The 22,758-nt window shown below is 41.6% G+C and overlaps 2 protein-coding genes and 1 long non-coding RNA gene across 3 annotated transcripts; all 3 read left to right on the plus strand.

The window, feature by feature from the left end:
* Window positions 1-6,186: 6,186 nt before the first annotated feature.
* LOC306967062 (B-cell receptor CD22-like) lies at window positions 6,187-18,869 on the plus strand. Its single transcript, XM_079561967.1, has 6 exons — window positions 6,187-6,450; window positions 17,699-17,959; window positions 18,046-18,118; window positions 18,192-18,252; window positions 18,496-18,561; window positions 18,641-18,869. The coding sequence occupies exons 1-6, from the start codon at window positions 6,237-6,239 to the stop codon at window positions 18,791-18,793; spliced, it is 828 nt and encodes a 275-aa protein (XP_079418093.1). The 5' UTR covers window positions 6,187-6,236; the 3' UTR covers window positions 18,794-18,869.
* LOC306966755 (uncharacterized protein) lies at window positions 6,890-9,314 on the plus strand (the record flags this gene model as incomplete). The annotated part of the gene is made up of 6 exons (XM_079561569.1): window positions 6,890-7,184; window positions 7,695-7,767; window positions 7,848-7,920; window positions 8,410-8,501; window positions 8,596-8,650; window positions 9,090-9,314. 6 exons carry the CDS (start codon window positions 6,890-6,892, stop codon window positions 9,312-9,314), a joined length of 813 nt encoding a protein of 270 aa, XP_079417695.1.
* Window positions 18,870-20,870: 2,001 nt separating the features above from the next.
* On the plus strand, window positions 20,871-21,596 carry LOC306967098. Its single transcript, XR_013793164.1, has 3 exons — window positions 20,871-20,951; window positions 21,032-21,448; window positions 21,514-21,596. It is a non-coding gene; the product is annotated as an uncharacterized lncRNA (long non-coding RNA).
* Window positions 21,597-22,758: the final 1,162 nt, after the last annotated feature.

Raw genomic sequence — 22,758 nt, forward strand, 5'->3', positions numbered from 1 at the left:
GATACTGAAAAAGATGCACAACATAATAAATGGCATAAAAACAGCCTGCAGCCTCAAATAAATATGATCTCTCTTCCTCCTGTAACATGCGTGTTCAGCTATGGGGGCAACACCTCCCCGTCTTCATACCAGCAGCAGAACTGACAGCCTCATCAGACTCTCAGGGCCAGATCTTGTGACTGGCGCAGTCCGTGCGCAACTCTAAACGCAACGTGGTGCACGCGCGATCTTGCATGTTGCGCTAAAGGCTGCGCCACTAGGGAGAGGGGGGTTATTTAAGAAAAAGAGGCCGACTGAGGCAACACTTGGAGCCGCTCTTCTGTGGCAGCCTTCACATTATGTTCCTCTTTACATCGCGCTGCCTTGTCTTCTTCCTTAGGATCAACGTCAAATTGAAAACAAAAGTGAAATTGCCTTGAAAAGTCTGTTTGAGCGTAGGTTACGCACGGCTTACTTTGATGCTGTAGATCAACACACACACCCCGAACACCAAACCAACAACAGTTACCCATAAATAAATCACACATGCCTCAAGTGCCACAACACCAGGTGTAATCTGAGTTTTAAGGAGACATTTCCATCGTGTGTCAGTCTTTACCTCCTGATGATGCTCCTTGTGTAGCCACAGCTCAGTCCAAAAGAAAGAAGCGCATTTTACAGGGCGCATAGCAACTTTTTTTTTTTTCCAATTCAGCCGCTCCAAGAATCCTGCAGCTGTAGCGCAAATGTTCCAATAGCTACAGTTTTCTTGCAACTGCTGCATAACTCTGTAACTCCTCCACAGCCGATATGACGATGATGATCAATTAAATCCTTTACATTTCGTAACTTTGCACATTCGAACGGTGTCCAACTGTAGCGAGTGGCAGCTGTGGCTGCAGCAGCGGAGGGACCGTTTTATTTCTTTCATCTTTCGTCTTCTCTACAGCCTACAGCCTAAGAACCACAAGAGCTGGCCCTCTATCGTCTTCCCTTCAGCACCACTGTCATTTGAGGATCATGGTTACTCGCAAAAAAAAAGCTGTTGCAGACCCTGATCTTTGGTCTTGTCTTTCTGACTTTTTGATTGACTGCGGAATTCTTCCGCAGTCAATTATTGGTTTTCATGTTCTTTATTATTATTCCTCTTCCATCTTTTTCCCGATTTTCTAGAGCTTTCAGCACCTTCATGCTTTGTGCAATTTATGCAAGTTATGCATCAAAACGTTCCGCATGTTGAGGAGAAGGGTGCTATTACTTTTGGGACTTCTGCAACTTACGGTTTTTCCGCAATTGGCCGAAATGTCGGAGATTTTTCCCATTGACTTATAATGGGGCTGCCGCAAATCCATGCTTTTCTGCACTTTTTTCTGCATTTTATGCAATTTCTGCACTTTGTGCAGGTTCAGCTTCTGCAACTTGTGGGTTTTGAGAAAAAATTTGCCTTCTGCAGTTTTCCAGTTTTTTTATACGGGAGTTTGAAATTTTTGCATTGGTGTGTATGGGGGAATCCAGCCAATCAGGAGACTCCATGCCTTTCAGCCGTTTGTGCAGCTTCTGCCAATCAAGCACTGAGGCACTTTCAACAGTTTGACCAGTTTATGGAATATAAAAGTTTATGCAAATTTGATTATGCAATTTGAAGAGTTTATGCAATTTCTGCATTCGCTTCCCGCATTTCCGCAGTCAATCGCAATGGCGCAGCCATTGCATTTCTAGTTATTTTTGTTTTTCTTTGAGTTGTTCTCTCGCTCGATGCTGACAAAGTTATTTTAATTAAACTCATTGTGAAATATGTGACAGTCTCTCGTCTTGAGTCTCACTCACCATAGAACAGGGATAGGCCTGAGAGCCAAAATGTGAGAAACTACAGTCATTTAGCCTACTTAAAACAGAATGAGGTCACAGTGTACTGTATTATCAACATGGCATTTGTAGAAAGTGGTGTTGGCAGGATTTGGTCTTTTTACCGATGATGAAAGCCATTGGATGACAAGCTGCAACCTAAAATAGATGTATTCTTAACTATAAAGCACTTTGCCCTTTAACCCTAATGTTTATGCTAACTACAGTATTTTTCCACTCTCTGTTGAAGCCTGTAAATCTGAAATCATTACTGAAACAAATGACAGTGTATTTGTATTTTTTCCGTTCATCTTCCCTAGAGCTGGGTGCCGTTTGTTTTTTTCAATACCTCTGCTTTAACGATACCTGCTTTACAGAAGGTACCGCAGCAGCATCACCTGTAACTTCATTTTTTGAGCAGAATTCTCACTTAAGCAGCGATAAAAAGAGAGAAAGGACATTATTACCTCCCGCACTGTGCTGTTCGACAAAAGGAAAGCGCTCCATGAGGACACATTGAGTTGATTTTCACTTTTCTGTTGAGGGTAATTTCCTTAAAGTGAGTCATTTCACGACAAAGATGAATCCATAAGGTGCCTGTTGAAAATTACATATAATATGTTTTATATAATAAACTACTTTCTGCTTTTTGACTAAACAATTAAAATGAATCCACTACAGCTCTATTTGCAGCATAAAGATTGTGTTCGGTGACATTTACAGCTACCTGATACACAACAGCTTAGCAGGCTGTCGGTGCCACAAGTCCGGATGGGTCAGATACTCTTTGGACTCCAGCGAGGAAGGACTTTTCCATCATTACTACAAAGGTTGGTAAATGTACAACCTGTCAAAAAAACAGAGTTTACAGGGAAAAACACAATCACCAAAAAGATTCGGTGTGTCAGTTTGTAGAATCTAGTTTAATCCAAGAAAAGCGCGAGTATTAACCATCACACTACAGTGACACTGACTGTGTTTCAAATGATTTATAAGATGAAATAAAATACAAGGTGAGCATTTGGTATTTGAAAAGGAAAGAATTGGATGTGATAATACTAATAACTGATCTTGGAACGCATGCATGGGTTTAGGCCCAATGGCAGAAATTTCTTGTATGTTTTTTTATTCATTGTTTGAGTGGATGTGGATATGCAGGGGCACTGGCCCGTTGCTTCTGCTGTTTTGCTTTGTCCTGTTGGCTTTGCCATGTGCTCTGTTTGCACATTTGTGTCTAAAGAAACTGACACTTCCTCCTGTGGTCTCTGGAGGGCCTGGAGGTTTGGCACCGCAGTCCAGATCGCTTGTGCGTCCAATACTCATGCCCTCGGTTTTGTCTGCCAGGCAGAAGGGTGGCAGGCAGGAGCGCTCCTTTTAAGCCAGAGGTATTTTAATAATCAACAATTGTAAATACATTGAATACAAATGAAAAGAACTGAGATGACATGTTTTCTACCTTCAATATACTTACTTGCACGCCTTCTGGCTGTAATGCTTTACTTCCCCAGGACGTCTGGGTGGCCTTGTTGGATAGTTTATACCAGTGGTTCTCAACCTGGGGGTCGGGACCCCCAAGGGGGTCGCGAGACAAATTTGGGTGGTCGCCAGCTCATTTAGATCAAATATACATATTTTCATTACAATATAATCTGATGTTTTATTGTGTTTGCTATTTTACCAGAGTGCCATTGTTTGTTCGTAGTTTGATGCATTTTATTTCAGCCATTTTATTTTTTTTCTGTTTTTTTTAAAGGAATAGGCCACCGTTTTTACATACTGAGATATGTTCTTACCTAACCTTAGCCGAGTTAATATATCCCCGTCTGGTCTTTGTCCGTGCGCTCTGTCAGGCAAACGGAGCACATACGCAGCCTCTCCCACATGTCACATAGCTCCGAAAAAGCTCACGATAGAAGCTACCAAGCTCTTCCACGTGTTCCCTATTTAAATAAAGTTACGTGAAGTGTTTTCATGCGAAGTATATTTACACAGAAATGTAACATGTCGATTTTATAAGCAGATAAAAAGGGGTACTATATTGTGAGGCGTAATGATACGAGGAGCACAACGTCCGCGCAGTAACTCCTAAAGACTTCCCCCGCTCACTTCCGTCAATAGAAGCTGGCCTATTCCTTTAAGAATTATGTAGGCTAACGTTCCTATTTCCCACGGTGTGACCCGGGCGGGGGGTCACGAACCTCTGTTATAATGGGGGTCACAGCTCCAAAAGGTTGAGAACCACTGGTTTATACAAAGGATTATCATTTATATTCTGTTGACCCCTCAGCTGCCACATAAGGAAGATCCCAGTAGAACCATGCATTTATCTACCTATGGATCATTTCTCTACAGATCACAAAAAGACGCAAATTGAAGCCTCCCACTGATTTTTAAAGATATGTCAGTGTTAAAAGAAGTCACACATACCGCACCCTTAAAGTGTTAAAAACAGGCCTGTATTTTCAGCTCTACTTCCTCTTCTTCTTCTTTCTTCAAAGCGCCCTGACACTTTAGTTGCCCTACGCAGAAGGGACTCACTGCAGTTTTGGGTGAACAGGCAAAACACTTGAAGTCTGGATACAAAGAAATAAGCCACACATTTAAACAATCTTTAAATGTTTTACGCATCGGTCCAGAGCCTTCAGGGTAAGTCTGATATTTGCTTATTCATTTTATATTAGAGATTCTGTTCTTTCTACACAACACTTTATAATCAGCAACTTATATTTAATCCTACAGTTTGTGCATGTGAAGAGGCCAATTTGTCTTTACAACAACAAGAATATAAGAAGAAGAAGCAAAACGGTGATATAACGTGGAAGTTTTGTGAGCTGATTTTTTACCTCTTGCCCTATTGTTGCTGAAGGATATTGTCTTTATAATGCCGTCCGCCCAGGTGCCTGTCTGGGGTTGGTTGTGTTGCATTTTGGTTCAACATCTTATTTCAAATGAAAAACATTAAAATAAAAGAACCCCTGAAATTATAAATGGGTCCAATTTAGTGGAAAATCAATGAAGCTCTTAACCCCCACCTGAACTGAGAACAATTTCTCCAGTTCAGCTTTACCCAAATCTAAACAGTCACAGATTATAGGTCAATGTTATGCCTCATTTGAAAGCTAAGACCTGCAAAACTCATCTAAACAGATCTTTGTCCTCGAGTTGTTGCCGTGTTGTCACATTTTACACTTTTTTTGCCACTATTTTGTCGCTCTTTTGGGGCTTTTTTCTTGGCACTAATAGCTGACCTGAAACAGAAAACTGAATGTCTTTTTCAGATCCTGCGTTGCAGAAGGGACGTGTGAGAAAATGGCGTCGCATTCAGTCGTCCGTCTCCTTCTTCTGATCCTCGTTACAGGTGTGTGAGAGGGAGAGAAGGTCACTCGGTTGTGAGGGATTAGTTTTGAACAAATTCTTCTTTTTTCATCTCCATCAGCTGGTCCCTGTGACTCCTACAGTCCTGCAGTGATAGAGACCCCCTCACTGAGTGCCTATGTGGGGACGTGTGTGGAGATCAAGTGTAAAGTCACTGGAGATTTACCTGATGAAGACGCTCTGTGGTTCTGGATCAAGGACGGGACACGTGATAGACGAATTAATGATGTCAGTGGCACCATCGTGTACAGTAACAAACCCACAGAACGTCCCGTCAGCTCACAGTTTGGAGGAAGAGTCACTTACACTGGATCAACACGATTATCAAACAGAGCCACATCCTCCAGAGGACCATCATGCAGTGTGTCTATCTGTGACCTGAGAGCAGAGGACAGTGGAGTGTACTTTTTCAGATACATCCCTAAGGAGCCAAAAAATAGATGGAGTACGAAAAACAAGGCTAAACTTACAGTTACAGGTAAGTACAATATTTTTGGTGGATCAACAAAGAAACATTAAAATCACATTCTTTTCCTGTTCACAGTAAACCCATGTCCGATCACTTTCAATAAACCAGACCCTTTACGAGAGGGTCACAGCGTCAGACTCAGATGTTCTACTCCGACAACATGTTCTTCATATCTGAAAATTGAAAGTGTTCCTCCATCTGGTTTGGAAACATCTCAGTCTGGGGTTAGTTACTCAGCTACAGCAGATTACAGAGCTACATGGAGGGATGACGGCAGAGAGTTCACCTGTCAAACACGAGAAAACAAGGACCCACAACTTGTTAAGAAGATCAAAATCACTGTGTGGTGTAAGTACAGAACATTTTCAACAATGCTGTCACATGAACAAAGGTGGAACTCAGGCTCCTGCATTTCTAGTCATTTAGAGAAAACATTAAGTCTTCAGGCACGTTTCATTTCAGTACAATATTTGAGATTGAAATGTCCAATGACTTAGTGCTTGTGTCTGCAGACGGGCCTAAGGAGGTGAGAGTCCAGGCTGATCCAGGGCTGACGGTTAAAGAGAACATGACTCTGACGTTACGCTGCCGCTCTCAGAGCGATCCTCCTGTGAGCTCAGTCTCCTGGAGCAGAGTCACAGCGGGGCAGGAGCTCCATGTGCACACTGGGACCGTCTACACCGTGAAGTCTGTCAGTGTGAACGACAGCGGCCTCTACAGCTGCACTGCCCACAACCTCATCAGCCGAGGAACATCTGCACCAGCTGAGCTCAAAGTCACATGTGAGAGGGTTTTATACAGTATGTATGATAGGGATTGTGTGATCAATAGTAGTTAATTCCCTCGCAGTGCTAGTTAAAGAGATAGAGTTTTTATGGGTCTCTTACTTTTTTCCCTCGGGAGCTCCTTTCAAGAATTAGCCACTTTATTTGTTTGTATAAACTTGTCTTCAAGGAGCGTGGCTGCTAGACTTCCCATCTTCCTTGAGCTTTGTAACTTGTGTTCCCATTATGAAGCAAATACTTGCACCTCTGTAGTCTGTTGGCAGGGTAAAACCAAGAGAAACTGGAATTTAAAAACATCATTTAGTTTAGTGCAGTCCCTTTATGTTGTGTCCAAAATAATTTTAGCTCTTGGATTTGGCCAATTCAATTGTCAGCAGTTACAAAACAAGATTTGAACTTTGAACATGTTTTCCTCAAATGTTTATGAAGTGTTTCCATGTTTATGAAATATACCTTACATACCGTTCCAGTTGGTCCAAAGCAGGCGTTGGTGTTGAGAGCAGAGGAGGAGCAGGGCTCTGATGGCAGCAGGTCAGTGACTCTGAGCTGTAGTAGCCACAGCTTCCCCATCAGCCTCTACACCTGGTACAGGAGCTCAGAGGGACGAGCCACCAAAGTGTCTGACAACATCAACTACACTGTACCGTCCACACAGCCTGGAGTCTATTACTGCACCGCCAAGAACGAACTGGGCCAGAGCACATCGGAGCCCGTCAGCCTCTTTCAACCAGGTCAGGAGCCACAAACAAACATGACAATCTTGGTAACTTTCCAATAAAATCCAACTGACCAAATGGCTGGTTAGAGTACATTTTTACTCGCCAAGACATCAAGACCACCAGCAGGTGGCGAGTCAACTTGTAGCCTGGTTCATACATACAATTCAAATTGTAAGTAGCTTTTAGGTGATGGTCCCATATATCCCACAACTTTGGTGTATAGAACCAAGCAACAAACGTATCACGTATAAGAAAAAGGAAAAAATGCCTATACATTTTTTCCCGACGGCATGCTGATATTAGGTTATGTACCAATCACATAATCACACTTCCTGTTATTATAAAAATAACTCATAAATCATGAAACTCTGTGTGTGAGCAAACTTTTTTTTTTAGCTCTAACATTGCACTGAATGGCCAAAAGTTACATCTTACAGTTTGTAACAGTATATTTGATAATGACATTAAAAAGAGGGGGGGAAATACATTTAAGGATTAAAAAAAGAGTTTCTGTTTCTGCAGGGAGCGTTGTGAAGTTCATTCTTCTCGCTCTTGTGCCGCTGCTCATTATCTCCTGTGCCTTCCTTCTTTACAGGTATTTACACAAACAGTAGCTCTTGTTTTAGTTCAGGTTCTCCAACAAGTTATTTAACTGTCACTCATGTTCGTCTTTAGACTCAAACGTAAGAATTCAGCTAAGGAGGGACGCACAAACACGCCATGGTGGAGAAGTTGTTCAGGGATTGTGGTAATAACTTCTATTTCTATAACACACACCTTCTAACATTCATAAGTGATTGAATAGTGGATGCAGTATTGCTTCCATATTGATATTAGTATCATACTATTTAATCAAAGGGAAAGTAACTGGGTGGTTTTCCCTTGTGCTGATGTTCTTCCCTTTACTGTAAACTGCTCCAACGCATGCTGAAGCTTGTCTCAATGATCAGACTGGATGACTGAGATCTTGTGGTCCTCTAACATAGAGCCTAAAGATGTCATAACAAGTTAATTTCTCGATTGCGAGATCAACAAAAGGCTTTTCTTATCGATCCATAAAAATGACGAACAGGGCTGGGGACAAAGAGCAGCCCTGAGGGACCCTAACAATACATCAACCATGTGAACAAACCTCCTGATATGTTCATACCAGGACTTCATATTCATCCTAAAAGGGATGATAAAACTCATAATGAAGCAGATTTGTTGTAGATTATTACGTTGCTTTTTCATTCAGGGACGATGGAACAGCTCCAGGGACGGCCCAGGTGATGCCCAAGCAGAGGCGAGGCGAGATGTCCCAGAAGCACAGCGAAGAGCGGACCTGACGTAAGCCAAAACAAGGACGAACCATTCCCTAACCACCCCATGCATATTGCAGTATTAATATTGATTGCTTTAATTTGTCTTTCTATGTTGACAGGAATGGCTTATCTAGCGCCAACGCTCTTTACTCATCTGTGAACTTTCCTAAGCAGGTACATGCATAAGTTACCTTCACCACAAGCTTACGTTCCAAAGTTGGTTTGTGTTGGTTGTTGGGTGGTTTAGTGGTAATATCAGTGTCTTAGCAGCAACATAACACTGGCACAAGCAATGTACCATCCCTTGACCAATGTGCTGCAGTAATCACCACCATTGAACCTTAAAGCAGATTACTGATTATAGATCACAATCTAAAAAGCTAAGTAGCCACCATACTTTATTTTGCATCTACATCCTAAAAATCCTCCCATCAAGTTGAAAACCTCAGTATGCAGTTGGTTGACACCACAGAATTTGGCACAAAGGTTTTGACCATGTAATGTTTCTGCATCAAAAACTTACCTGGAGTAAAGTTTAATTTCATTCACTAAATTTTAAGTAATCATGTTCACCTTTAAAATCACTGTTATTATGTTATTTTTTGTTTCACAGGATACTGGAGATGTTTATGAGAATGTCGCTGAACTGCAAAAGCAGAAATGTCCGAATCCTTCCGACAGCAGCGATGATGAGGTGGAAGTGAGTTACGCACAGGTGAACTTCAGGAGCAAAGTGCGGAGCAGAGACGGCACCGGGACGACAGCGGAGGAGGAGGAGGAGGAGGAGGAGGAGGAGGAAGAGTACTCTGAGCTCAACTTCAGAAAGAACCTGTCATAAAATAATAAGAAAACTGTTTATTAAAGGGGGGGGTTTGTGTTGGAGGGGGCCCGGTGACAGAGGTGATTTGTAGCATGCGTTCCCAGGTGAAAAATATATATACTTAAGTATGTTAAAATTTAACAATAATAAATACATTTTCAGTATCCAACTTAAATTAACTTTTGGCGTGCTATATTGGAACAACTTATTTAGTATTTAATCTATTTAACTTGCATTTAATATACTTTTGCATGCTGAAGTGGACCTATTTTACACATACTCAATCTATTTATAGCATATTGGATTTTATATATTAAATTTTGGTCTAATAGAACATTTAAATTTCACGGTAGCACTTTATAATAAGGGTACATGAATTCATCCATGAATTCATCATCATGTAATACTCATATTTCAATATATTTTTTAATATATTCAACAATGTATTCTTATCATATTTGATTTTTTTTTAAATGACCAGAATGCTCACTCCAGCCACTAGGGGGCAGATTAAATAAGAATAAAAGGAAAGAATTGCACAGGTGTCCAGCAGAAGGCACTGATAAAATAAGAAATCAGGATATAAACAACACACTGGCTGTTTCTCAATTGCGAGGATCCGTCCTCTGTTTGGCCACTTCGTTGACGTCCTCGGTGGCGGCTCCTCCAAAACAGAGCGGAGTGTCCTCTCTCCGCCGCCTTTGAGCTCAAATGGAACGGCCTCCGGAGCGAGCGGCTGCGTCAGGTCACGTGTCAATCTATGCTCATTAAAACAAATGTTTTATGAATAACAGAGGCCAGGAAACTGTTTATGTGGAACAAAACTTTTTTAAAGTGAGTTCAAACTCATAAAGTTTTGCGAGAAAAGAAAAAAGAAACTATGCTGCAGTGCATCATGGGTAATTTCAGCTCTCCGAGGCAGCGGAGGATCCACAGCTGTATCCTTCGTAAATGAGCCAAACGGAGGAGTCGAGCTGCGAGGGAGCGAGTGGTCCAGGTGAAATGGAACCACTTGGCGGCGCCGTGATGACGTGAATGACGTCCGAAGTGGTCGAGACGCCGAGGATCCTGGCAATTGGGAAACAGCCATTGTGTGACTTGCAAGTGCGAAATGGACTGTCTGCCCCTGGGCAGCTGTGGCTTCAATAGTAGCTTACTACCCCGGAGTGTGGAGTGAATGAATATTGTTTGAGTCGGTGCGGCTCCAACTCAATTAAGGCTTCTCATGTAAATTAATTGCCCACCCCTGTTTTATGGTAAATGGTCTCAACTTATATAGCCACCTACATTAGGCACTCAAAGCGCTTTACAGCAAGGATCCACTCACCCATTCATACACCAATGTACGCAGACACTGGGGGCAATGTGGGTGAAGTGTCTTGCCCAAGGACACAATGACAGTGTGCACTTTCAGGAGGTGGGATTCGAACCCATGGCCTTCCGATCATGAGACGACCCGCTCTAACCATCTGCGCCACTGTCGCCCCACTGTTCTATAAGATCAACATTTTATATATAAAATCCAATATGCTATAAATAGATTAAGTATGCGTAAAATAGGCCCACTTTAGCATGCAAAGTATATGCACTTGGAATTGAATTTTATTGCAATTTCAGTTCAACTTCAATAGATTAAATACAAAATAAGTTATTAAATAAGTTACTAAAATAGCACACTAGAAGTTAATTTAAGTTGGATACTGAAAATCTATTTATTATATTACATTTTAGCATACTTAAATATAAATATATATTTTCACCTGGGTAGATATAGATTATTATAGTATTTTTTCACAAGGGTATTGTAAGGATAATTAAAAATAATGGTGCTTAAGTTTACCTGTAAAATAGAATTTTAGTTTCAGTTTCATTTACTTATATTTAGCGGTGGGACTTGATAACATGTTTTCAATCGAGTTCATTACAGGTCTGTAATTACTTAATCGCATGTTAATCAAAAAACAAAAACAACATTTTTTTGCGCCTGAATTATTCAATAACTAGATAGAAACACGAGTTCACCAACAAATGTATTTATTGTTAATCTGCAGTTATTCAAGTAACAGAGGCAAAGTGCATTTATAGCTATTTAGCTTTCAAGTGTTTAAGGAACTCTGATGACTCATGTAACTTGAGTGATCAAATTAAACAGTTGAATTACTGTTTAAATTACTAATTAAACAGTAATAATAATGCCACATCTATATAAAAATAAAAAATAAATAAAGCAAAAGGGCCATAAAACAGCGCCTTTAAGTGTTTAACAATTGCGTAAATAGAAATGAAAGTGCCATTTCTTATCCCGACAAGGGTTAGGGTTGTTGTGGCTCAGAGTGGGCGTGGCCGTAGTGTTTGTTTGAGGCTAACGCTAACACAGGGCTGTCAACTCTCACGCTTTCACCGTGAGACACACGCATTTGAGTGCCTTCACACGCTCTCACGCCACACTCCTCATATCACACGCTCAACCAAAAATCATCCCTGACTTTTTGCAGTGAGCGGCTGCAGATGCTTTATTTTGTCTGTGCCTCCACGGCTCCTCTGGCGTGTGTTTGTGTGTCTGTCGGCGGCTCTAGTGATGTGACATGAACGGGTTCGCGGAGGTGAACGGCTCATTTTATGTACAATATTATTCGAATGCATGACGCGCGGGACGTGAGCGCGGCCTGCGGAGAAAGATTTTAGAGCGCGGCTCCGGGGAAACAGCGAGAGAGCGCCCGAACGCTCCCAGCGCCAGCTCTCCCGGGCCATGGGAGAGAAAAAGGCGCGTGGGTTCTGTGAGTGACGAGGCGGCTACAGGAGCCCCGACACTCACATCGTCCACCTGTTCACTCAGCTCACTCCACTCCTCGCTGCCTCCGGAGCGACATCACCGCACACTGCCTCCTCCTCCGCCCCGGTCACCTCCACTGCTGCTGCCCCACGAGGAGCTCAAAGTGAGCAGCATAAGGCAACGAGTTTGAGAAATAAAAGTCCTAATGAAATAATAAACAACGGTTACAGCGGAGATCGCGTTGAACCAGACCTCTTTTACTTTAGTTTTTTTTCCCTCTTGCGCGACGGAGAGAGAGGCAGAGAAAAAGTAGTTATTACTGTGAATAATCATTCAAAGTTTAATCATCAAACATGCTCTAACATACTGCGAAATACAGGGATCAAATGTTCATATTTTCTAAAGCTTGTGCTGCTGTTTGTTGGTAATAATTGGAATGACTGACGCAGAGAAACAGACATTGTGTCATTGTACCTTTTGGCAGGGCTGTAACATGAAGGGGCCTCTGGGCATTTGCTGAGAGGCCCCAGTTTTAAAGGGGCCCAGAAATATAATTCTTTAACACCAGTAAATAAACCAGCTAAAATTATTGTTTATGATCTAAACTGCACCAGATTGCAGGAAATCATATCTGAAGTCCAAAAAAATTCTTGGGGGAGGACCCCCAAACCCCCCCTTCAGAGTGCCCGCCCACACTTTCAATAGGTTCTGATGGTCATGTGGGGTGGAGCCAAACGCCCTCTGATCCATCATGCAGCTCCTGATGAGCTCAGTCATGTAAAACGTAGACTTGTTTTTGGGTTAGAATTTAATACGATTACGAGACACTATCGCCATGAAAAAGGCCCCCCAGCTCAGGACCGACCAAAGTCTCACTCCAGAGTTTGGTGAAAAGTTGGCAGCCCTGCTAACATTAGCATCGAGACGTCTCTGTGTTTGCCCCAACTCTTTTTTGAACAACCTGCACACAGCAGTACAGCTGTCTAGTGTCACATCAGGATGTTTTTTAAAACAAAACCTAACGAGTCCCCAACGGGTCGAGTGAAGCATCTCCGTCCATTGCTGTTGTGGGCGGATGTGCGTCACATATACGGGCTTACCAGAAACACGCAAATAGAAAGGTTCAGGCTTGGGGGGGAAATAAAATTAATTACGTTAAAAAAAAAAAAACTTGTGTTAAAGTCCCACCCCTATTTATATTAAGTACTTTATTGAAATACATTTTAAATGTATTAGAGAAAAGCAGGTATACTAATAATATATTGAAGTGTATTTCATTTTCACCTGGGTTGGTTTAAGGAACCAATAAAAACAACTTTGAATGACCTTTCTAGATCATTTTCAAGCAGACAAAATATAAGATACTGAACAAGATGTATTACATAATAAATGGCATAAAAACAGCCTTACCTCTCAACAAGTAAATATGATCTCTCTTCCTCCTGTGACATGTGTGTTCAGCAGAACTGACATCAGCTTCTCAATCTTCCCCCTTCAGCACCACTGTCATTAGAGGATTATGGTTACTCGAGTCAAAAAAAAGAAAAGCTGTTACAGATCCTGATAATGATTCTTTGGTCTTGTCTTCTTCATTTCTGACAAAGCTATTTTAATGAAACTCATTGTGAAATATGTTGACAGTGACAGTGAGTCTCACTCACCGTAGTACCGGGATCGGCAACGTCAGCCCTCAAGAAGGTTTTTAGAAATATTCTTAAATCAGGGAGAACTTAACATTTGTAGAGTTAAAATATAAAATGTGATAAACTGCTGTCATTAAGCCTACTTCAAAGTGTCCAAACTAGTATATTATATTATCAACATGGCATTTGTAGAAAGTGGTGCTTTATTTGGGCTAAAAGTGGCAGGTTTTTGGTCTTTTTTACCGAGGATGATTGCCATATGATAACAAGCTGCAACATAAACAAGACTTATTCTAACCTATAAAGCACTTTGCCTTTTAATCTATCATGTTTATGTTCACTACACTATTTCTCCATTCTCTCTGTTGAAGCCTGTAAATCTGAAATCATTATTGAAACAATTTACCGTTTCAACTTGGAGAGTGTATTTGTACTTTTTCAGTACAAATTTGTTGAAATAAATCTTCCCTGAGAACGGCTCATGACGGCAAACGACCAGGTTTTGGGTCCCGCCCCATCAGTCTTGAACCACTGTGGTTTTCCACTCACGTGAACAACACATTCAGTTCATTTTCACTGTTCTGTTGAGAGTGCAATTTCCTTTAAGTGAGTCATTTCACGACAAAGATGAATCCATAAGGTTCCTTTTGAAAAATACATATAATATTTGATATAATAAACTACTGTGTACTTTTTGACTAAACAATTGAAATGAATCCACTCCATTTGCAGCATAATGATTGGCCTAAAAAATCTGTCTCGTTCTCTTGAAGAGGAAGTTTTATTTGAGTACAGGCCTGTATTTTTAGCTCTTCTTCTTCTTCTGGCTTCAGGAGGAAGTGCCCTGACACGTAAGTGGACTTAAGCAAAAGGAACAGACATAAATGAGTGCAGTTTTAGATGAACAGGCAAAGTGCTTGAAGTCTGGATACAAAGAAATAAGCAACACATTTAAACAATCTTTAAATTGGTGCAGAGCCTTCAGGGTGAGTCTGATATTTGCTTATTCATTTTATATTAGAGATTATATTCTTTCTACACAGCACTTTATAACCAGCAACTTATATTTAAATTGTCATATAACAAGTATATAACAAGAAGAAGTAAAAAGCTGATACAACACTGAAGTCTTGTGAGCTGATTTAGGACTATTTTGAAGTGCTGAATAAAAAAAAATGGTCTTTTTTTTAACCTCTTGGCCTTGTTGCTGAAGAATATTGTTTTAGCTTTACTCAAATCTAAACAGTCACAGACTATTGGTCAATGTAACGCCTCATTTGAAAGCTAAGACGTGCAAAAGTCATGTAAACAGATCTTTGTCCTCGAGTTGTCGACACTTTGTCACTTTTTCAACTTTTTTGTCACTATTTTGTGGCTTTTGTCACATTTTCGTCGCCTTGTTGTATTTTTGTCCTTGTTTTCATCTCATTTTTGTCGCTATTTGGACCCTTTCTTTCAAGAAGCTTTCAGATTTGGGTAAAGCCAAACTGGAGAAATGTGCTCGGTTCAGGTGTGGGTTATGAGGTTAATAAAGAATCCACTTGGCACAAATACCTGACCTGATACAGAAAACTGAATGTCTTTTTCAGATCCTGCGTTGCAAAAGGGACGTGTGAGAAAATGGCGTCGCATTCAGTCGTCCGTCTCCTTCTTCTGATCCTCGTTACAGGTGTGTGAGAGAGAGAGAGGGTCACTCTGTTGTGAGGGATTAGTTTTGAACAAATTCTTTATCTTTCATCTCCATCAGCTGGTCCCTGTGACTCCTACAGTGCTGCAGTGATAGAGACCACCTCACTGAGTGCCTATGTGGGGACGTGTGTGGAGATCAAGTGTAAAGTCACTGGACATTTACCTGATGAAGACGCTCTGTGGTTCTGGATCAAGGACGGGAAGAGTGATAGACGAATTAATGATGTCAGTGGCACCATCGTGTACAGTAACAAACCCACAGAACGTCCCGTCAGCTCACAGTTTGGAGGAAGAGTCACTTACACTGGATCAACACGATTATCAAACAGAGCCACATCCTCCAGAGGACCATCATGCAGTGTGTCTATCTGTGACCTGAGAGCAGAGGACAGTGGAGTGTACTTTTTCAGATACATCCCTAAGGAGCCAAAAAATAGATGGAGTACGAAAAACAAGGCTAAACTTACAGTTACAGGTAAGTACAATATTTTTGGTGGATCAACAAAGAAACATTAAAATCACATTCTTTTCCTGTTCACAGTAAACCCATGTCCGATCACTTTCAATAAACCAGACCCTGTACGAGACGGTCACAGCGTCAGACTCAGTTGTTCTACTCCGAGAACATGTTCTTCATACCTGAAAATTGAAAGTGTTCCTCCGTCTGGTTTGGAAACATATCAGGCTGGGGTTAGTTACTCAGCTACAGCAGATTACAGAGCTACATGGAGGGATGACGGCAGAGAGTTCACCTGTCAAACACGAGAAAACAAGGACCCACAACTTGTTAAGAAGATCAGTATCACTGTGTGGTGTAAGTACAGAACATTTTCAACAACGCTGTCACTAAGTGAACTCAGGCCGGCAGTTCTAGGTGTAAAGAGACAACTTAAATAACGGTTTTGTCTTTGACCTTTTCCAACATTGCTTTCAATCTGTCTGCACTCAGAGAGCCACATTATTCACATGTGAGAACTACTGATTGTGTCTCTTTGGTTTATACAGATTCTCCTCAAGACACAGTGGCTGAAATAAACTCTGATGATGTTAAAGAGGGTCAGTCTGTGACTCTGAGCTGTTCAGCCAAAGGAAATCCCCCTCCCACATTTACCTGGTACAGACCCATCCAGGGAAAGACCCCCACTCCTCAACACAGTGGAGCTGTTTGGGAAATTAACTCAGCTCAGATTCAAGACAGTGGAGATTATGTGTGTCGCGCCCAAAACAGACATGGGGCACAAAGATCCCAATATGTAAAAATAGATGTTCAATGTAAGCTATAACTTGGATTGTTTTATTATTTGAATTGGCTCTGACACTGGCGTCTTGTTTCAGATGGACGTCGTGTAGAAGTGAGAGCATCAGCCTCACCTCCATATACACAAGACCGAAGACTGACTCTCACCTGTGAAGTGCTGCAGAGTAAACCCCCTCCACACACATTTACCTGGTTTAAAAACCAGCAGAAACTTTCCTCGGGAAAGACGTTTTCTAAGACTCTCCAGCCTGAAGACAGTGGCTCTTACTCGTGCTCAGCTCAAAACTCTGTGTCTACAGCTCGCTCTGGATCACTGCAGATACAGGTTCAGTGTGAGTTTCGGTTTGTTCTGTATTGTGCATTTGTAAAAGTCAGAATTGAGCTGTGCGTAAATATCAATGCACAAATATATCCTGATTCTATGTAGTATATAGATACTCAGCCAAATACAAATTAAAAGGAAATATAATTCAAGCTAATGAAAATGGACTCTGATTAGACGTGTCGTACTACAGTGTTTCCCAACCAGGGGTACAAGGACCTGAAGGTACTTGAGTACTTGGTAGGGGGTTGGAATGAGTTTAAAAAAAGAAGGGGAAACTAAGTAGAATTTCAATTACAATATTACTTTCAAAGATAGCTAATTTAATGATGTTATAGATGGGACTTTGAGAGTATTTTTGCTTCATTTTGAACATAAAACTCTACTGAATAATCAATGTTTAGTTGCTCATTTTGTTCAAACTTTGGCAAGTTCGGGGAACTCGGAGGATTAATCAATGCCTCAAGGGGTGTGTGGTTGAGAACCATTGTTTTACTGTACACTTCATGAATACTGCAATTCAATATGCACAATAAAGCTAAAATACTTCAATTCAAACCTTTTTCTGGAAGAAATCCCCTGATAAGTGCTCCACCCAGATGGGAAACACAACACAAAGACACGTCTAACTCTTGGTTAATTTAAATCTATTAAGAACTCAGTATGTTACAAGGTAATAGTTAATCACAAACAGAACAGTCTCCATTGTGTGTCCAGTTGGTCCAAAGCAGGCGTTGGTGCTGAGAGCAGAGGAGGAGCAGGGCTCTGATGGCAGCAGGTCAGTGACTCTGAGCTGTAGTAGCCACAGCTTCCTCATCAGCCTCTACACCTGGTACAGGAGCTCAGAGGGACGAACCACCAAAGTGTCTGAGAACATCAACTACACTGTACCGTCCACACAGCCTGGAGTCTATTACTGCACCGCCAACAACGAACTGGGCCAGAGCACATCGGAGCCCGTCAGTCTCTTTCAACAAGGTCAGGAGCGAGACCACAAATATATTCAACTAGACCCAACTAGACAACATGAAAAACTCATAAAGGTTATGTATTTGTCTCTAAAGAAAACTACTGGAAGTTCATCTCCCCTGCTATTAAACTGGTCCTCATTGTTTTGCTGACTGTCTTCCTTTACAGGTTTGTTAAATGAGGGAATACAGGTTTTAATACAGACATATTTCTTTTTAACTACTCCTTTTATATATTATAGACTGATGAGAGATTTATGTAAGAATTCAGAAACTGAAGAACCCACTTCAAGCAGATACGTGGTAAGAACTCTGCCAAATCAAAATACACAAATACAGAGATCACCGACTTTTCCTTAACCCGCTGTGAGCTGTTTTCACACACAACAGAAATGGCCGAGAGCTGCTAAAGCTTCAAAGACGCTTCTGTAACTGTGTCACTTATGGCGGACTTTACTTCAGAGTTTGTCACCAAGATACTTCAGCTCAGTTTAAACAAAAAGACTCGACTTTGCTCTCTTGATGAACCTTTTGTGCATGTTTTAGGTTGATGGGAGAAACCGGAGCTCCAGGAGGAAACAGGGATTCAACCCGGAGTCTTCTTCCTTTGAGGTGAGAGTGCCTCCTTTCCTTCATTCTTCTGCCTGAAGTGCTTCCACACACTTTTTGTCCCCGGTTTCTTCTTGTTTAGGAAACAGCAGACTACCAGAACATAGACGAGGGGCAGGAGGAGACGAGTCCACCTCTGACAGACGGACGGGAGGAGCAGGTGCAGGTGGACGTGAGCCGGGCCCAGGTCACTTTCAGGACCGCGGCACCAGACGAGGAGGACGAGCAGGAATAACAACCTGATCCACTGGACAGCAGCTCCATCAGCGAGGACAGGGAACAGAAGCTACACTTGTACATAGCAGATATCTCGCAGATGACCTGTGGAGTCCCCCAGGGGTCGATCTTGGGACACCTCTTATTCAGCTTGTACACGCTTCCATTGGGTCAGCTAATAAACAGCAAACTATGCAGATGACTCTCAGATCTATGTGTCACTGACGGCTGGTGAACAAGACAAAACTGAGATCATTGTTTTTGTCCCACAGACACAAAGGCAAAGTGTTTTCAGTCACCTTGAGTCTCTCGCTCTAAAACCTAAAAATATTCAGATTCAAAATCTCGGAGTAATCATGGACTCAGACCTGAGCCTGAAGGAGCTGTTAGACGGCTGTAGAACATCCAGATCGCTGCTGCTCGAGTCCTGACAATAGCCAGGAAATACAACCATATTAGTCCAGTGCTCCGGTCTCTGCACTGGCTTCCTGTCACTCAGAGAACAGAATTTAAAACAGATCTGCTTCTGCACAAGTCTTTTCATGGTTGAGAACCACAGTGTTAATGTGTGCTGTCCTTGTCACATAAACAAATAAATAAATTCATCCCTGACACGTTAGAGCCGTGTGAACCATCTCGGACCCTGAGAACCTCAGGGAGGGGTCCCCTGGTGGTTCCCAGAGTCAATAATGAACACGGTGAGGCTGAGTTTCAGCTTCATGCAGCTAAAATCTGGAACAGTCTTCATGAGGACGTGAGACTCAACTGAAAGTATTTTATCTGCACTCTTTGCTTTTTACTGTAGTTAATGAATTTGTATGTTGATGTTTTATGGATTGATTTGATCTGCGTTCTTGTAATTTTCTGCAACTGTGAAGCACTCTACAAATAAACTTGCCTTGCATTACTTTTATGGTTTATTAATGGATCACACATTAGTCTTTACCTAAAGAGGAGGAACAGTGCAGTTTTCGTCAGTGGGAGAATTTTATTTCTTCTTTATATCCGATGATTTAGGACATGTTATTGTTTTTTTCCCCATTCTTACAACAGCTTTTGTACATCACTGCTCTTAAAGAATGCGGTCGCTCACAGAACCATCGCTCTGAACAGAACAGGAGGGTGTATTTTGATATTATAGCAATATGTACAGTAATGCTAATTGTTTATGAACATATTTCACCTTGTATTATGTCATCTTTAAATTCTACATTCCACATGCTCAAAACACAGGCAAGAAAAACAACATTGACGCTGAAAGCTTATTTTATTGAGACGTCTTTCTTCAATGCGTACATAAAAAGGTAAAAACGATAAAGTACATGGAGCAGACCTGACATCATTCATACAAACTGTTTTGCCATGAACAACATGGCTAAAAGCCCTAAAAAGTCGATTTTGCATGATATAGGCCCTTTAAAGCAACTCAGCAAAGATATGTCAGTGTTAAAAGAAGTCACACATACCGCACCCTTAAAGTGTTAAAAACAGGCCTGTATTTTCAGCTCTACTTCCTCTACTTCTTCTTTTCTTCAAAGCGCCCTGACACTTTAGTTGCCCTACGCAGAAGGGACTCATTGCAGTTTTAGGTGAACAGGCAAAACACTTGAAGTCTGGATACAAAGAAATAAGCCACACATTTAAACAATTTTTAAATGTTTTACACATCGGTCCAGAGCCTTCAGGGTAAGTCTGATATTTGCTTATTCATTTTATATTAGAGATTCTGTTCTTTCTACACAACACTTTATAATCAGCAACTTATATTTAATCCTACAGTTTGTGCATGTGAAGAGGCCAATTTGTCTTTACAACAACAAGAATATAAGAAGAAGAAGCAAAACGGTGATATAACGTTGAAGTTTTTCGACTTTTTTGTCACTATTTTGTGGCTTTTCGTCGCTCTTGTTGTATTTTCATTCTTGTTTTCATCTCATTTCTGTCGCCATTTGGACCCTTTCTTTAGAGAAGCTTTTAGATTTGGGTAAAGCCAAACTGGACAAATGTGCTCGGTTCAGGTGTGGGTTATGAGGTCAAAAAAGAATCCACTTGGCACAGATACCTGACCTGATACAGAAAAGTGAATGTCTTTTTCAGATCCTGCGTTGCAGAAGGGACGTGTGAGAAAATGGCGTCGCATTCAGTCGTCCGTCTCCTTCTTCTGATCCTCGTTACAGGTGTGTGAGAGAGAGAGAGAAGGTCACTCTGTTGTGAGGGATTATTTTTGAACAAATTCTTTATTTTTCACCTACATCAGCTGGTCCCTGTGACTCCTACAGTCCTGCAGTGATAGAGACCACCTCACTGAGTGCCTATGTGGGGACGTGTGTGGAGATCAAGTGTAAAGTCACTGGAGATTTACCTGATGAAGACGCTCTGTGGTTCTGGATCAAGGACGGAACACATGATAGAAGAATTAATTATGTCAGTGGCACCATCGTGTACAGTAACAAACCCACAGAACGTCCCGTCAGCTCACAGTTTGGAGGAAGAGTCACTTACACTGGATCAACACGATTATCAAACAGAGCCACATCCTCCAGAGGACCATCATGCAGTGTGTCTATCTGTGACCTGAGAGAAGAGGACAGTGGAGTGTACTTTTTCAGATACATCGCTAAGAGTCGAGATTATAAGTGGAGTACAAACAACAAGGCTGAACTTACAGTTACAGGTAAGTACAATATTTTTGTTGGATCAACAAAGAAACATTAAACCTCATTCTTTTCCTGTTCACAGTAAACCCATGTCCGATCACTTTCAATAAACCAGCCCCTGTACAAGAAGGTAACAATGTCAGACTCAGATGTTCTACTCCAAGATCATGTTCTTCATTCCTGAAAATTGAAAGTGTTCCTCCATCTGGTTTGGAAACATATCAGTCTGGGGTTAGTTACTCAGCCACAGCATATCACAGCGCCACATGGAGGGATGATGGCAAAGAGTTCATCTGTCAAACACGAGAAAACAAGGACCCACAACTTGTTAAGAAGATCAAAATCACTGTGCAGTGTAAGTACAGAACATTTTCAACAACGCTGTCACTAAGTGAACTCAGGCTCCTGCAGTTCTAGTCATTTAGAGACAACTTTAATAACGGTTTTGTCTTTGACCTTTTCCACCGTTGCTTTCAGTCTGTCTGCACTCAGAGAGCCACATTATTCACATGTGAGAACTACTGATTGTGGCTTTGGTTTATACAGATTCTCCTCAAGACACAGTGGCTGAAATAAACTCTAATGATGTTAAAGAGGGTCAGTCTGTGACTCTGAGCTGTTCAGCCAAAGGAAATCCCCCTCCCACATTTACCTGGTACAGACCCATCCAGGGAAAGACCCCCACTCCTCAACACAGTGGAGCTGTTTGGGAAATTAACTCAGCTCAGACTGAAGACAGTGGAGATTATGTGTGTGTCGCCCAAAACAGACATGGGACCCAAATATCCCAATATGTAAAAATAGATGTTCAATGTAAGCCATAACTTGGATTGTTTTATTATTTGAATCTGCTCTGACACTGGCGTCTTGTTTCAGATGGACCTCGTGTAGAAGTGAGAGCGTCAGCCCCACCTCCATATACACAAGACCAAAGACTGACTCTCACCTGTGAAGTGCTGCAGAGTAAACCCCCTCCACACACATTTACCTGGTTTAAAAACCACCAGAGACTGTCCTCGGGAAGGACGTTTTCTAAGACTCTCCAGCCTGAAGACAGTGGCTCTTACTCGTGCTCAGCTCAAAACTCTGTGTCTACAGCTCGCTCTGGATCACTGCAGATACAGGTTCAGTGTGAGTTTCCAGGCGTTTTGTTCTGTACTTGTATAAACCTTTCTTTGTTTTTATTTGGTCGGGACAGTGCATGTTAATGAACACACTCATGCATGTAAACACGCCACACTAGATCATGGCACTCTCATTCATCCTGGCCCATTGTACCCATTGTTTTAGTGGTAGGGTAAACCGGAGTACCCGGAGGAAACCTACG

Source organism: Gobius niger, assembly GCF_951799975.1.
Source record: "Gobius niger genome assembly, chromosome: 8".
NCBI classification, from domain to species: domain Eukaryota; kingdom Metazoa; phylum Chordata; class Actinopteri; order Gobiiformes; family Gobiidae; genus Gobius; species Gobius niger.